This window comes from Haliotis cracherodii, unplaced genomic scaffold, assembly GCF_022045235.1.
Source record: "Haliotis cracherodii isolate W230 unplaced genomic scaffold, xgHalCrac1.p SCAF_22, whole genome shotgun sequence".
Taxonomy (NCBI): domain Eukaryota; kingdom Metazoa; phylum Mollusca; class Gastropoda; order Lepetellida; family Haliotidae; genus Haliotis; species Haliotis cracherodii.
Genome location: NW_027266278.1, coordinates 55,732 through 73,286, shown reverse-complemented (window position 1 = coordinate 73,286; position 17,555 = coordinate 55,732). Strand labels below are relative to the sequence as shown.

Here is a 17,555-nt window from a genome sequence, read left to right as displayed (position 1 = left end):
CCTGACAGACACTTGAAACTGGGTGTCATGCGAGCTCAGCCCCTGGCAGACACTTGAAACTGGGTGTCATGCGAGCTGAGCCCCTGACAGACAGTTGTAGTTAAATGGTGGTTCTGTGTGATGCAGCTTTGAAGAAGCATGGTGTCTCTAGAGCTCAGCCCCTGACAGACAGTTGTAGTTAAATGGTGGTTCTGTGTGATGCAGCTTTGAAGAAGCTGGGTGTCTCTAGAGCTCGGCCCCTGACAGACAGTTGTAGTTAAATGGTGGTTCTGTGTGATGCAGCTTTGAAGAAGCTGGGTGTCTCTAGAGCTCGGCCCCTGACAGACAGTTGTAGTTAAATGGTGGTTCTGTGTGATGCAGCTTTAAAGAAGCTGGGTGTCTCTAGAGCTCAGCCCCTGACAGACAGTTGTAGTTAAATGGTGGTTCTGTGTGATGCAGCTTTGAAGAAGCTGGGTGTCTCTAGAGCTCAGCCCCTGACAGACAGTTGTAGTTTAATGGTGGTTCTTTGTGATGCAGCTTTGAAGAAGCTGGGTGTCTCTAGAGCTCAGCCCCTGACAGACAGTTGTAGTTTAATGGTGGTTCTTTGTGATGCAGGTTTGAAGAAGCTGGGTGTCTCTAGAGCTCAGCCCCTGACAGACAGTTGTAGTTTAATGGTGGTTCTTTGTGATGCAGGTTTGAAGAAGCTGGGTGTCTCTAGAGCTCAGCCCCTGACAGACAGTTGTAGTTTAATGGTGGTTCTTTGTGATGCAGGTTTGAAGAAGCTGGGTGTCTCTAGAGCTCAGCCACTGACAGACAATCGTGAAGTGTCCACCATGATGTTTTCCAAGGAACGACAGATGGACAAGGAAGAAACACACAGAGGGGTCGACTCTGAGAGGCAAAGGAAACTTGCCCGGATGAATGCTGTTCGCCAGCAGAGTGGAGGGCAGGAGAATGAAAAAACAACCACCATTATGGTAGGCAGATCTCTCACTGTCACTGTCACTTTCTCTCTAGGGTAGACAGACTTATGAAGGATCTCTCACTGTCACTGTCACTTTCTCTCTAAGGTAGGCAGACTTGTGAAGTATCTCTCACTGTCACTGTCACTTTCTCTCTAGGGTAGGCGGACTTGTGAAGTATCTCACTGTCACTGTCACTGTCACTTTCTGTCTAGGGTAGGCAGACTTGTGAAGGATCTCTCACTGTCACTTTCTGTCTAGGGTAGGCAGACTTGTGAAGTATCTCTCACTGTCACTGTCACTTTCTCTCTAGGGTAGGCAGACTTGTGAAAGATCTCTCACTGTCACTGTCACTGTTACTTTCTGTCTAGGGTAGGCAGACTTGTGAAGTATCTCTCACTGTCACTGTCACTTTCTCTCTAGGGTAGGCAGACTTGTGAAAGATCTCTCACTGTCACTGTCACTGTTACTTTCTGTCTAGGGTAGGCAGACTTGTGAAGTATCTCTCACTGTCACTGTCACTTTCTCTCTAGGGTAGGCAGACTTGTGAAAGATCTCTCACTGTCACTGTCACTGTTACTTTCTGTCTAGGGTAGGCATACTTGTGAAGGATCTCTCACTGTCACTGTCACTTTCTGTCTAGGGTAGGCAGACTTGTGAAGGATCTCTCACTGTCACTGTCACTGTCATTTTCTCTCTAGGGTAGGCAGACTTGTGAAGGATCTCTCACTGTCACTGTCACTTTCTGTCTAGGGTAGGCAGACTTGTGAAGTATCTCTCACTGTCACTGCCACTGTCACTTTCTGTCTAGGGTAGGCAGACTTGTGAAGGATCTCTCACTGTCACTGTCACTTTCTGTCTAGGGTAGGCAGACTTGTGAAGGATCTCTCACTGTCACTGTCACTTTCTGTCTAGGGTAGGCAGACTTGTGAAGGATCTCTCACTGTCACTGTCACTGTCACTTTCTCTCTAGGGTAGGCGGTCTTGTGAAGGATCTCTCACTGTCACTGTCACTTTCTCTCTAGGGTAGGCATACTTGTGAAGGATCTCTCACTGTCACTGTCACTGTCACTTTCTCTCTAGGGTAGGCGGTCTTGTGAAGGATCTCTCACTGTCACTGTCACTTTCTCTCTAGGGTAGGCATACTTGTGAAGGATCTCTCACTGTCACTGTCACTTTCTGTCTAGGGTAGGCAGACTTGTGAAGGATCTCTCACTGTCACTGTCACTGTCATTTTCTCTCTAGTGTAGGCAGACTTGTGAAGGATCTCTCACTGTCACTGTCACTTTCTGTCTAGGGTAGGCAGACTTGTGAAGTATCTCTCACTGTCACTGTCACTTTCTCTCTAGGGTAGGCAGACTTGTGAAGGATCTCTCACTGTCACTGTCACTTTCTGTCTAGGGTAGGCAGACTTGTGAAGGATCTCTCACTGTCACTGTCACTTTCTGTCTAGGGTAGGCAGACTTGTGAAGGATCTCTCACTGTCACTGTCACTGTCATTTTCTCTCTAGTGTAGGCAGACTTGTGAAGGATCTCTCACTGTCACTGTCACTTTCTGTCTAGGGTAGGCAGACTTGTGAAGTATCTCTCACTGTCACTGTCACTTTCTCTCTAGGGTAGGCAGACTTGTGAAGGATCTCTCACTGTCACTGTCACTTTCTGTCTAGGGTAGGCAGACTTGTGAAGGATCTCTCACTGTCACTGTCACTGTCACTTTCTCTCTAGGGTAGGCGGTCTTGTGAAGGATCTCTCACTGTCACTGTCACTTTCTCTGTAGGGTAGGCAGACTTGTGAAGGATCTCTCACTGTCACTGTCACTGTCACTTACTCTCTCAGGTAGGCAGACTTGTGAAAGATCTCTCACTGTCACTGTCACTGACTCTCTAGGGTAGGCGGACTTGTGAAAGATCTCTCACTGTCACTGTCACTTACTCTCTCAGGTAGGCAGACTTGTGAAAGATCTCTCACTGTCACTGTCACTGACTCTCTAGGGTAGGCGGACTTGTGAAGGATCTCTCACTGTCACTGTCACTTTCTCTCTAGGGAGGGCGGACTTGTGAAGGATCTATCACTGTCTCTCTAGGGTAGGCGGACTTGTGAAGGATCTATCACTGTCACTGTCTCTCTAGGGTAGGCAGACTTGTGAAGGATCTCTCACTACATAGGATAGGCAAAATTGGCAGTAGGTTTATGAGGAATACTCGGGTATGAACCCATCAAGGACTCTGGGTCCTCTTTGAGAAATAAAAATATTTTTAGGAATAATGGTAATGGTGAACTTTGTTCAGTGACCCATCTGCCAGTTGTGTTGCAGGGTTATCGCAAGGAGAAGACAGAGCGGATGAGGGACATGAAGACGATGGAGATCTACCGCATGCAGACGAAGAGAGAAGGCATCCTCACCATGCTCAGCAACACAATCACCACCGAGCACACCATCTACCCCACCTTTGCCACGGCCGAGTTCTTCGAGTTTGTCCTGAAGAACCCCTACAACGTTCAGCAGAACATCACGATGGACTGCTCTGACCCAGCTGTAGGGTGAGTGTTCTAGACAGCTGGTACGACCCGTGAAGATCAGGGGTAGAATAGGTCTTCAGCAACCCATGCTTGCCGCAAAAGGCAACAATGCTTGTCGTAAGAGGCGACTAACGGGAAAGGGTGGTTGTTTGATGCATGTCATAATTTCCCAATTGCATGGATCGATGCTCATGATTTAATCACTGACCCGATTATTTACAGACAGCCGTCATAATATAGCTGAAATATTGCCGAGTGGAGCGTTAAACAACTAACAAACAAACGAAAAAGCTGGTACATCAGTGTAAGAAGGTGGTGTGATATTGGCTGGAAGCCAAGTTACTGGCCCTACCAACTGATCTGGGCCAAGTCCCCTTTAATATGATCCTTGTTTCCTCAGAGTCATCACAGACGCCCGGGAGTGGCGGCACTTCAAGCAAATAAACAACATCAACACCCATGTGGAGGAGGGCATGTTCAACAAGGAGAGCAAGTCCGATGGGCCGGAGATCTTCCTGCGTCCCAAGGAAACAGTCAACATCCCCCTCAAGTATCAGAGTTTCCAGGCCGACCAATCTGTTCAGCCACAGGTGCTTGTTTAGTTCAGTCTGTTCAGCCACAGGTGCTTGTTTAGATCAGTCTGTTCATCCACAGGTGCTTGTTTAGTTCACTCTGATCAGCCACAGGTGCTAGTTTAGTTCAGTCTGTTCAGCCACAGGTGCTTGTTTAGTTCAGTCTGTTTAGCCACAGGTGTTTGCTTAGTTGAGACCTTTCAGCCACAGGTGCTTGTTTAGTTCAGTCTGTTCAGCCACAGGTGCTTGTTTAGTTCAGTCTGTTCAGCCACAGGTGCTTGTTTAGTTCGCTCTGTTCAGCCACAGGTGCTTGTTTAGTTGAGTCTGTTCAGCCACAGGTGCTTGTTTAGTTCACTCTGTTCAGCCACAGGTGCGTGTTTAGTTCACTCTGTTCAGCCACAGGTGCTTGTTTAATTCAGTCTGTTCGGCCACAGGTGATTGTTTAGTTCAGTCTGTTCAGCCACAGGTGCTTGTTTAGTTCAGCCACAGGTGCTTGTTTAGTTCATTCTGTTCAGCCACAGGTGCTGGTTTAGTTCAGTCTGTTCAGCCACATGTGCTTGTTTAATTCAGTCTGTTCACCCACAGGTGCTTGTTTAGTTCAGTCTGTTTAACCACAGGTACCAGTATGGTTATTTTTGTCCCTTCCTTAAACAGTCAAGATCATAGCCTAAAAAAACAACTTGATACATGTCATTTTTAAGGCAGGACCGAGATCAGAAAGGCTGTGAATCAATGGACTCTCAAGTTAACTCACAAACAAACTCATTCAGAAAACTTATGTGCCATAGTTTTCTATATGTATTTTTCTGCATATTTTACAGTGACTTACTTTTATTGAGTTAAATATGCTATTTTCTCTTTCCAAATTCCCTCTCAAGGTCATACACTCAAAAATGGGTTCTGTCAATAATAACTAGAAAAATGTTCCCTGTAGTAATATTTAGGGTGGAAGATTGAAATGGTGAGGTTTTGAGTGACCTTCTTTGTAGGTCAAGGTCAGTGGAATGGTCATCCATGACATCGATCTGCTTCCTGTAATGCAGTAAAATGTTTCTTGTGTTAGAGATGAGTAATTTAGCGGTATACCAATAACCCCATTGAGTGCTCCCCCTCAGCTCACCCTCGCTTGGGGCAGTCGGGTAGCCTAGTGGTTAAAGCGTTCACTCGTCACGCCGAAGACCGAGGTTCGATTCCAGACATGGGTACAATGTGTGAAGCCCATTTCTGGTGTCCCCCGCTGGATATTGCTGGAATATTGCTAAAAGTGGTGCAAAACTAATCAACCGTACTCAGTCAAGCACATGTATGTAACTGTTTGCCGTCAGAAAGGGAAATATCAGTAAAAAGAACCATGCTATACCCCAATGCTGATAATAGTATGTATGAAACAAACTACCGAATACACAATTAATGATCATTGTCTCCTGTCTTGAGTTCTCCCTCGGAGAGCAGGCCACAAAGTTGAGACTAAATTGGTCGCCATGGCGATCTATTTTTGTATTTTGCGACTGGTATTTTCATGTCAGTCGCCAACTGGCTCCTTGTCTTTAATTAAGTTAGGCGATATTCTCTTGATATTAAAAAAGATCGTTTTTAATGTAAGTGCTGTAACTTCAGTGAAAAAAATCGATATCAGAACATAATAACATCAACTAGATCAGTGCTAGGCCATGTGTACTGTTTTCGCTTTCGATATGAAGCTCCATACCTGGAATGAAGGAAGCACTTTCCGTTATTAAGTAATGCACTAACGATGTTAAGAGTTTAGTACCCACTCATGCGCTGTACGACATCCGCCCAGGTGACAGCTGTGGCGGTCGTTTCGCCGTTCAAAAACACGAAGTATTTTTCCATATTTGCGCAAGTCAAAACAACAACAAATCGTTGTCAATCGGCAAATGATGTATACCGTATTTTCTTAAGTATAGTGCGCACCCCTCTCTAGCGGATTCAGAATTATTTTGGGAAAAAAAATCGAATAGATCTTCCAAGCGCAGAAAAAAAAATTACACCGTAGATATATCTACCCCTTTAGTGAAGTCCGGCAAACGAACGGGTAATGAGAAACTTGGTCAGTACAAATTCGAGATTTGAGAGAAAAAATCACCAGACATGTTGATTTACCGTTTAAATTGTATTTTTTGTTCTGCTAGGCATTGATTTATATCCAGGGATTAAGATTACCATGTGTATCTTCTCGTAAACTAAGCCGGACACAGCAATCAGCTGTACACACATTTTCTTGGAATTTACTGCAGATTCAGTCAAGACACACCCAATGATATAACTTTACAGGGTTTTAATGCAAGGATAGGCAAAAATTGTACCTGAAACTATTTTTTTATCAGGAATAATATATTCCAATATCTTGTTAATTTAGATGCAGCTTTTACTAAACATATTTGAAATAATAATAACCCTAAGCGAAGCAGCTGATTGCTATTACCGGGTATTACATGGTTTTACATGGAACCAGTCTGACCAGTCACCGTCAAGGCTCCCGCGAGCGTGATCGTGAGAATTACGTGTTGACATAGAATCGTCCAGCAAAAACAAATATGACTTTTAACGAGTCAAAGTATGGCTTTTATGACATATATATCCATTCTCTATCAACTAAAGTTCGTTTCAAGGCATCAATAGCGGTAATCTGACCGTGGTTTCTGTCAATAACGGTGAGTTGTGTGATCTTCCGATCGCTTCACACACACGATTTCGCCGAAATTAATTAAAACAATATTAAAAGTAATTTTGAATAAAATTAATGAAATAAGTTACAAACATAAGTCCAGATATGCAAAAAACACTTTTTATAGTCAGACAGTGTAATTACATGATTAATTTGCGTACTTCAGTATGGATTTGTTGACATGGTATTTCCAGTGTTACGTGCTCGCGGTTATGTCTTTCCATGGGGGAAAAACATCAAAACTCATTATTTCGTGTATAATGCGCATCCCCTTCTACATAGCTGTGGGGTTTTTTTTAAGATAATGCGCAGTATACTCAAGAAAATACGGAATGCTTTGAATGGCGAAGCTGAAACGGGAGTTTCATCGTCTGTCGACACGTTCAATGAACCAAAACCTGCAATTGGCACCGGTAAACTGTCAGATGATGTTACTGACACAATGTTCTAAAGCTTGTTTGTCTGAAAAACCCAAAAGCTTCAACAACAGTTGTTGTTCATGATATAAAACTGATTATTCAAACTAATGGATTTTTTTGTGTTTTGTTATGCAGAAGCTCAGTTAAATTACAAGTCATTACTTTTGGCTCCTTACATTTTGCCTTGGCTCCTTGAAATTCTATTTGGCTCCTTAAAAAAAAAGTTTAGGAACCAAGTGGCTCCTATGAATTTTTTTTAACTTTGTGGCCTGGAGAGTTATGCCTGACAATAAGCATCTCTCAGAAAAAGTGTCAAATGATGGCAGAAAAAAACTATACACAGCTCCCTCTCTGAGTCCGAGCTCCTGTGACTGACTGACGTGAGTCTGTTGTTCACAGGGCCCTGTTAATCCTTTCCGGAAGAAGGAGGTCAGGCACAAGCAGGGGCAGCAGCAGGAGGAAAGCAACATCCTCCACAGTCGCAGCGTGCGAGTGAGTAAGGGGCAGGACAGAGAGGGGAGGGGAGAGTGTTTGGGCGGGGCAGGGTGAGTGTTGGGGCAGGGGTGGGGGAGGGTGAGTGTTGGGGCAGGGGTGGGGGAGGGGGAGTGTTGGGGTGGGGGAGGGGGGAGTGTTGGGGCATGGGTGGGGGAGTATTAGGGCAGGGAGGGAGAAGGTTAGTGTGGAGGTCAGGGGTTGGGGCAGGGAAGGAGGAGGTGAGTGTTGGGGCAGGGGTGGGGGAATGTTGGGGCAGGGGTGGGGGAGTGTTGGGGCAGGGAGGGAGAAGGTGAGTGTTGGGGCAGGGGTGGGGGAGTGTTGGGGCAGGGAAGGAGGAGGTTAGTGTTGGGGCAGGGGTGGGGGAGTGTTGGGGCAGGGAAGGAGGAGGTGAGTGTTGGGGCAGGGGTGGGGGAGTGTTGGGGTGGGGGAGGGGGGAGTGTTGGGGCATGGGTGGGGGAGTATTAGGGCAGGGAGGGAGAAGGTTAGTGTGGAGGCAGGGGTTGGGGCAGGGAAGGAGGAGGTGAGTGTTGGGGCAGGGGTGGGGGAGTGTTGGGGCAGGGAGGGAGAAGGTGAGTGTTGGGGCAGGGGTGGGGGAGTGTTGGGGCAGGGAAGGAGGAGGTGAGTGTTGGGGTGGGGGAGGGGGGAGTGTTGGGGTGGGGGAGGGGGGAGTGTTGGGGCATGGGTGGGGGAGTATTAGGGCAGGGAGGGAGAAGGTTAGTGTGGAGGCAGGGGTTGGGGCAGGGAAGGAGGAGGTGAGTGTTGGGACAGGGGTGGGGGAATGTTGGGGCAGGGGTGGGGGAGTGTTGGGGCAGGGAGGGAGAAGGTGAGTGTTGGGGCAGGGGTGGGGGATTGTTGGGGCAGGGAAGGAGGAGGTTAGTGTTGGGGCAGGGGTGGGGGATTGTTGGGGCAGGGAAGGAGGAGGTGAGTGTTGGGGCAGGGGTTGGGGAGTGTCAGGGCAGGGCTGGGTGAGTGTTGGGAGGAAGGGAGAAGGTGAGTGTTGGGGAAGTGTTGGGGAAGGGAGGGAGAAGGTGAGTGTTGGGGCAGGGGTTGGGGAGTGTTAGGGCAGGGAAGGAGGAGGTGAGTGTGGAGGCAGGGGTTGGGGAGTGTCAGGGCAGGGCTGGGTGAGTGTTGGGAGGAAGGGAGAAGGTGTGTGTTGGGGCAGGGAGGGAGAAGGTGATTGTTGGGGCAGTGAGGAGAAGGTGAGTGTTGGGGCAGGGCTGGGGGAGAGTTGGGGCAGGGGTGGGGGAGTGTTGGGAGGGGTGGGAGAAGGTGAGTGTTTGGGGAGGGGTTGGTGTGTGTTGGGGCGGGGCAGGGGCACTGTTGGGGCGAGGCAGGGGGACTGTTGGGGCAGGGGTAGGGAGAATTTGAGTATTTGGCAGGGGTGGTTGAGGGTGGGGGCGGGAGTGTGGTCACATGACCATAACTGAACTGTTTCTTGACAGGTCAAAGGTCAATATGGGATTGGCCACCTACTTTAGTTCATTATGAATCGGAAAAAAAAGATGAATGTCAAGATTTAATCGTAAGTGGTTTCCTACACACAGTTGTTTTCTTTTCACAGGTTATTTTCAAGTCGGAGGATGGCAAGCCCATCGCTGTCTTGCATCTGAAGGTAGAACCCCAGCCTCATGTTGTTGACCAGACGTTCCGCTTCTACCACCCAGAGCAGGCATTCCTGAAGAAATCTGTTCGACTGCAGGATCTTCACGCCTTGCCAGGTGATCCAGTCGATCCATGTAGTGTCTCTGTCATCACATTGTGGACCTGGGAAGATCCGGGGTAGAATTGGTCTTCAGCAACCCATGGCTGCCGTAATTGGGCACTATTCTTGTCATAAAAGGCGACTAACAGGATCCGGTGGTCAGGGTCACTAACTTGGTTGATGCATGCCATCGAATCCCCATGAGATCAATGCTCATGTTGTCAATCACTGGATTGTCTGGTCCAGACTTGATTATTCACAGACCGCCGTCATAGACCTGGAATATTGCTTAGTTCAGTGTTAAACAACAACAATGTAAGAAAGAAAAGTCATCATTTCCACACATCTGATACCTACACATCTCATACCTACACATCTCATACCTACACATCTCATACCTACACATCTCATACCTACACATCTCATACCTACATATCTCATACCTACTCATCTCATACCTACACATCTCATACCTACTCATCTGATACCTACATATCTCATACCACACATCTCATACCTACACATCTGATACCTACACATCTCATACCTACTCATCTGATACCTACATATCTCATACCACACATCTCATACCTACACATCTCATACCTACACATCTCATACCTACACATCTCATACCTACACATCTCATACCTACATATCTCATACCTACTCATCTCATACCTACACATCTCATACCTACACATCTCATAGCTACATATCTCATACCACACATCTCATACCTACACATCTCATACCTACACATCTCATACCTACACATCTAATACCTACACATCTCATACCTACACATCTCATACCTACTCATCTGATACCTACACATCTCATACCTACTCATCTGATACCTACACATCTGATACCTACACATCTGATACCTACACATCTCATACCTACTCATCTCATACCTACTCATCTGATACCTACATATCTCATGCCTACACATCTCATACCTACTCATCTCATACCTACTCATCTGATACCTACATATCTGATACCTACTCATCTCGTACCTACACATCTCATACCTACACATCTGATACCTACATATCTGATACCTACACATCTGATACCTACACATCTCATACCTACATATCTCATACCTACTCATCTCATACCTACACATCTCATACCTACTCATCTGATACCTACATATCTCATACCACACATTTCATACCCACACATCTGATACCTACACATCTCATACCTACTCATCTGATACCTACATATCTCATACCACACATCTGATACCTACACATCTGATACCTACACATCTCATACCTACACATCTCATACCTACACATCTCATACCTACATATCTCATACCTACTCATCTCATACCTACACATCTCATACCTACACATCTCATAGCTACATATCTCATACCACACATCTCATACCTACACATCTCATACCTACACATCTCATACCTACACATCTAATACCTACACATCTCATACCTACACATCTCATACCTACTCATCTCATACCTACACATCTCATACCTACTCATCTGATACCTACACATCTGATACCTACACATCTGATACCTACACATCTCATACCTACTCATCTCATACCTACTCATCTGATACCTACATATCTCATGCCTACACATCTCATACCTACTCATCTAATACCTACTCATCTGATACCTACTCATCTCGTACCTACACATCTCATACCTATACATCTGATACCTACATATCTGATACCTACACATCTCATACCTACACATCTCATACCTACACATCTCATACCTACACATCTCATACCTACATATCTCATACCTACTCATCTCATACCTACACATCTCATACCTACACATCTCATAGCTACATATCTCATACCACACATCTCATACCTACACATCTCATACCTACACATCTCATACCTACACATCTAATACCTACACATCTCATACCTACACATCTCATACCTACTCATCTCATACCTACACATCTCATACCTACTCATCTGATACCTACACATCTCATACCTACACATCTGATACCTACACATCTCATACCTACTCATCTCATACCTACTCATCTGATACCTACATATCTCATGCCTACACATCTCATACCTACTCATCTCATACCTACTCATCTGATACCTACTCATCTCGTACCTACACATCTCATACCTACACATCTCATACCTACTCATCTCATACCTACACATCTGATACCTACATATCTGATACCTACTCATCTGATACCTACACATCTCATACCTACACATCTCATACCTACACATCTCATAGCTACATATCTCATACCACACATCTCATACCTACTCATCTGATACTTACATATCTCATACCACACATTTCATACCTACACATCTGATACCTACACATCTCATACCTACTCATCTGATACCTACATATCTCATACCACACATCTGATACCTACACATCTCATACCTACACATCTCATACCTACACATCTCATACCTACACATCTCATACCTACATATCTCATACCTACTCATCTCATACCTACACATCTCATACCTACACATCTCATGGCTACATATCTCATACCACACATCTCATACCTACACATCTCATACCTACACATCTCATACCTACACATCTAATACCTACACATCTCATACCTACACATCTCATACCTACTCATCTCATACCTACACATCTCATACCTACTCATCTGATACCTACACATCTCATACCTACACATCTGATACCTACACATCTCATACCTACTCATCTCATACCTACTCATCTGATACCTACATATCTCGTACCTACTCATCTGATACCTACACATCTCATACCTACACATCTCATACCTACACATCTCATACCTACTCATCTCATACCTACATATCTGATACCTACTCATCTCATACCTACACATCTCGTACCTACACATCTCATACCTACACATCTGATACCTACATATCTGATACCTACACATCTCATACCTACACATCTGATACCTACATATCTGATACCTACACATCTCATACCTACACATCTGATACCTACATATCTGATACCTACACATCTCATACCTACACATCTGATACCTACACATCTGATACCTACATATCTGATACCTACACATCTCATACCTACACATCTGATACCTACACATCTCATACCTACACATCTGATACCTACATATCTGATACCTACACATCTCATACCTACACATCTGATACCTACACATCTCATACCTACACATCTGATACCTACATATCTGATACCTACACATCTCATACCTACACATCTCATACCTACACATCTGATACCTACATATCTGATACCTACTCATCTCGTACCTACTCATCTGATACCTACACATCTCATACCTACACATCTCATACCTACACATCTCATACCTACACATCTGATACCTACACATCTCATACCTACACATCTCATACCTACACATCTGATACCTACACATCTCATACCTACTCATCTCATACCTACTCATCTCATACCTACACATCTCATACCTACACATCTCATACCTACACATCTCATACCTACACATCTCATACCTACTCATCTCATACCTACACATCTCATACCTACACATCTCATACCTACACATCTCATACCTACACATCTCATACCTACACATCTCATACCTGCACGTCTCATACCTACTCATCTGATACTTAAACATCTGTAACTACATATCTGATACCTACACATCTCATACCTACACATCTGATACCTACACATCTCATACCTACACATCTGATACTTAAACATCTGTAACTACATATCTGATACCTACACATCTCATACCTACACATCTCATACCTACACATCTCATACCTACATATCTCATACCTACTCATCTCATACCTACACATCTCATACCTACACATCTCATAGCTACATATCTCATACCACACATCTCATACCTACACATCTCATACCTACACATCTCATACCTACACATCTAATACCTACACATCTGATACCTACACATCTCATACCTGCTCATCTCATACCTACACATCTCATACCTACTCATCTGATACCTACACATCTGATACCTACACATCTGATACCTACACATCTCATACCTACTGATCTCATACCTACTCATCTGATACCTACATATCTCATGCCTACACATCTCATACCTACTCATCTAATACCTACTCATCTGATACCTACTCATCTCGTACCTACACATCTCATACCTATACATCTGATACCTACATATCTGATACCTACACATCTCATACCTACACATCTCATACCTACACATCTCATACCTACACATCTCATACCTACATATCTCATACCTACTCATCTCATACCTACACATCTCATACCTACACATCTCATAGCTACATATCTCATACCACACATCTCATACCTACACATCTCATACCTACACATCTCATACCTACACATCTAATACCTACACATCTCATACCTACACATCTCATACCTACTCATCTCATACCTACACATCTCATACCTACTCATCTGATACCTACACATCTCATACCTACACATCTGATACCTACACATCTCATACCTACTCATCTCATACCTACTCATCTGATACCTACATATCTCATGCCTACACATCTCATACCTACTCATCTCATACCTACTCATCTGATACCTACTCATCTCGTACCTACACATCTCATACCTACACATCTCATACCTACTCATCTCATACCTACACATCTGATACCTACATATCTGATACCTACTCATCTGATACCTACACATCTCATACCTACACATCTCATACCTACACATCTCATAGCTACATATCTCATACCACACATCTCATACCTACTCATCTGATACTTACATATCTCATACCACACATTTCATACCTACACATCTGATACCTACACATCTCATACCTACTCATCTGATACCTACATATCTCATACCACACATCTGATACCTACACATCTCATACCTACACATCTCATACCTACACATCTCATACCTACACATCTCATACCTACATATCTCATACCTACTCATCTCATACCTACACATCTCATACCTACACATCTCATGGCTACATATCTCATACCACACATCTCATACCTACACATCTCATACCTACACATCTCATACCTACACATCTAATACCTACACATCTCATACCTACACATCTCATACCTACTCATCTCATACCTACACATCTCATACCTACTCATCTGATACCTACACATCTCATACCTACACATCTGATACCTACACATCTCATACCTACACATCTGATACCTACTCATCTCATACCTACTCATCTGATACCTACATATCTCATACCTACACATCTGATACCTACACATCTCATACCTACACATCTAATACCTACACATCTCATACCTACACATCTCATACCTACTCATCTCATACCTACACATCTCATACCTACTCATCTGATACCTACACATCTCATACCTACACATCTGATACCTACACATCTCATACCTACACATCTCATACCTACTCATCTCATACCTACTCATCTGATACCTACATATCTCGTACCTACTCATCTGATACCTACACATCTCATACCTACACATCTCATACCTACACATCTCATACCTACTCATCTCATACCTACATATCTGATACCTACTCATCTCATACCTACACATCTCGTACCTACACATCTCATACCTACACATCTGATACCTACATATCTGATACCTACACATCTCATACCTACACATCTGATACCTACATATCTGATACCTACACATCTCATACCTACACATCTGATACCTACATATCTGATACCTACACATCTCATACCTACACATCTGATACCTACACATCTGATACCTACATATCTGATACCTACACATCTCATACCTACACATCTGATACCTACACATCTCATACCTACACATCTGATACCTACATATCTGATACCTACACATCTCATACCTACACATCTGATACCTACACATCTCATACCTACACATCTGATACCTACATATCTGATACCTACACATCTCATACCTACACATCTCATACCTACACATCTGATACCTACATATCTGATACCTACTCATCTCGTACCTACTCATCTGATACCTACACATCTCATACCTACACATCTCATACCTACACATCTCATACCTACACATCTGATACCTACACATCTCATACCTACACATCTCATACCTACACATCTGATACCTACACATCTCATACCTACTCATCTCATACCTACTCATCTCATACCTACACATCTCATACCTACACATCTCATACCTACACATCTCATACCTACACATCTCATACCTACTCATCTCATACCTACACATCTCATACCTACACATCTCATACCTACACATCTCATACCTACACATCTCATACCTACACATCTCATACCTGCACATCTCATACCTACTCATCTGATACTTAAACATCTGTAACTACATATCTGATACCTACACATCTCATACCTACACATCTGATACCTACACATCTCATACCTACACATCTGATACTTAAACATCTGTAACTACATATCTGATACCTACACATCTCATACCTACACATCTGATACCTACACATCTCATACCTACATATCTGATACCTACATTTCTGATACCTACACATCTGATACCTACACATCTCATACCTACACATCTCATACCTACACATCTCATACCTACATATCTCATACCGACACATCTGATACGTACACATATGTTATACGCACACCTCTCATACCTACATATACCTATATACAAAGTTCAAAGTTAGCACAGTGATGTTCACCAACTAGCCTTGGAATTTATAAAACATTTCATAAGAGAGGGAGTCCACACGTGGACATTTACTTGCCTCATGAACAGGAATTAGCTTTGTTTTGCTCAGTGGAAGTTCGTGAGTTTCCTGACTGTTTACTGATGCCTGTTTCTTTGCAGCCAATCAGATCGGGGGCAGCGGCGTCAGCAAGGTGTTTGTCCGCTGCAGTGACACCAACGTGGTCTGCGACAGTCGAGCTACACAGCCAGGTGAACCCCATGACGTGTTTGTCAAGGTGAGATGTAGTTTTTTTGGGTTTGTTAACCTGGATATATTTTCAAAATATCCTTTTAAAAAATGCAAGAAAAATTACCACTCAACTGTTTTTTCCAAGACTGACTACATTGAGTGATTGAGTGGTGGTTGAAGTACTCCCATGCACTTTCATCACAGAAAAGCCTAAACATCCTGTTTCTACTGTTTTCGGTAATTTATTTTTATGGAGTAAAATGTACTACATGATAAGAAGCCGGAGTTGAAAAATACCATTGCCCGACACCCGTGCTAAGTAAGGTTTAGATGTCGGGCCAGAAATATACGTGTCCTAGCATGCCCGTGGACAAGTAGAGCATACAAAATGAACTGGGTCAAGTTTCACGAGAATGTAATCATGTGATCATGTTACAATATTTCATTGGCTAATATTTTGCTAGTGTCTCAGAATGGCAATCTAATTTGCACACAGTTAGACCAGTCAACCAATGGGATTAATACACTTTGATGGCACATGCTTCTTGGAAATTGAATGATTGGCAGTTGACTACAGCTTTGATGAAATATTATATTTGAACACACGTCACGGTAGAGGCTCACCCGCTCTTGATCGCGAAAACTTTGTTGACACATAAGTTAGACTATGACAAATATGACTTTTAACGAGTCAAAAGTATTGCATTTAAGATACAGTGACCCCTCATTTTTGAGTTTAAGATAAGATTCGAATAGTTTATGATTCAAAAAAGATTTATCAAGTATTAATATGTGCTTTCAAAAAAACACATTGTATCCATTCAGCGAATTCAGGTTAATAAACAAGTATAACAAACTTCGTCAATAAAAGTATGAAATTTGATAAAAAAAATCACTAGATATGATGATTTACCATTTAAATGTATTTCTTGCTCTCCAAGGCATTGTTTTATATGCAGAGATTAAGATTACCGTGTGTATTTTCTCGTAAAGCCGGAAATAGCAATCAGCTGTGCACATGTTTCCTCCAAATTCTAGCGGTGATTCAGTTAAAAAGTACCCAATGATACAACTTCAAAGAATTATGATGCAATGGTCAGAAGAAATTGTGTCTGAAATTATTATTTTGTCAGGAAAAATATATTCCAATATCGTGTTGTTTTAGTTGCAGCTTCCACTAAATATACTTAAAATTATAAGAACCATAAGCA

General features: G+C 43.4%; 1 protein-coding gene across 4 annotated transcripts in view; it reads left to right on the top strand.

Moving 5' to 3' along the window:
* The window catches only part of LOC139471233 (nephrocystin-4-like), an 89,449-nt gene that overhangs the window by 65,643 nt on the left and 6,251 nt on the right, over window positions 1–17,555 (top strand). For all 4 annotated transcript variants that reach the window (XM_071253525.1, XM_071253522.1, XM_071253526.1 and 1 more), the window contains 6 exons: window positions 751–956; window positions 3,256–3,482; window positions 3,862–4,051; window positions 7,541–7,633; window positions 9,198–9,354; window positions 16,275–16,390. In XM_071253525.1, the coding sequence (XP_071109626.1) occupies window positions 751–956; window positions 3,256–3,482; window positions 3,862–4,051; window positions 7,541–7,633; window positions 9,198–9,354; window positions 16,275–16,390 (989 nt within the window). The remainder of the gene's footprint in view (window positions 1–750; window positions 957–3,255; window positions 3,483–3,861; window positions 4,052–7,540; window positions 7,634–9,197; window positions 9,355–16,274; window positions 16,391–17,555) is intronic.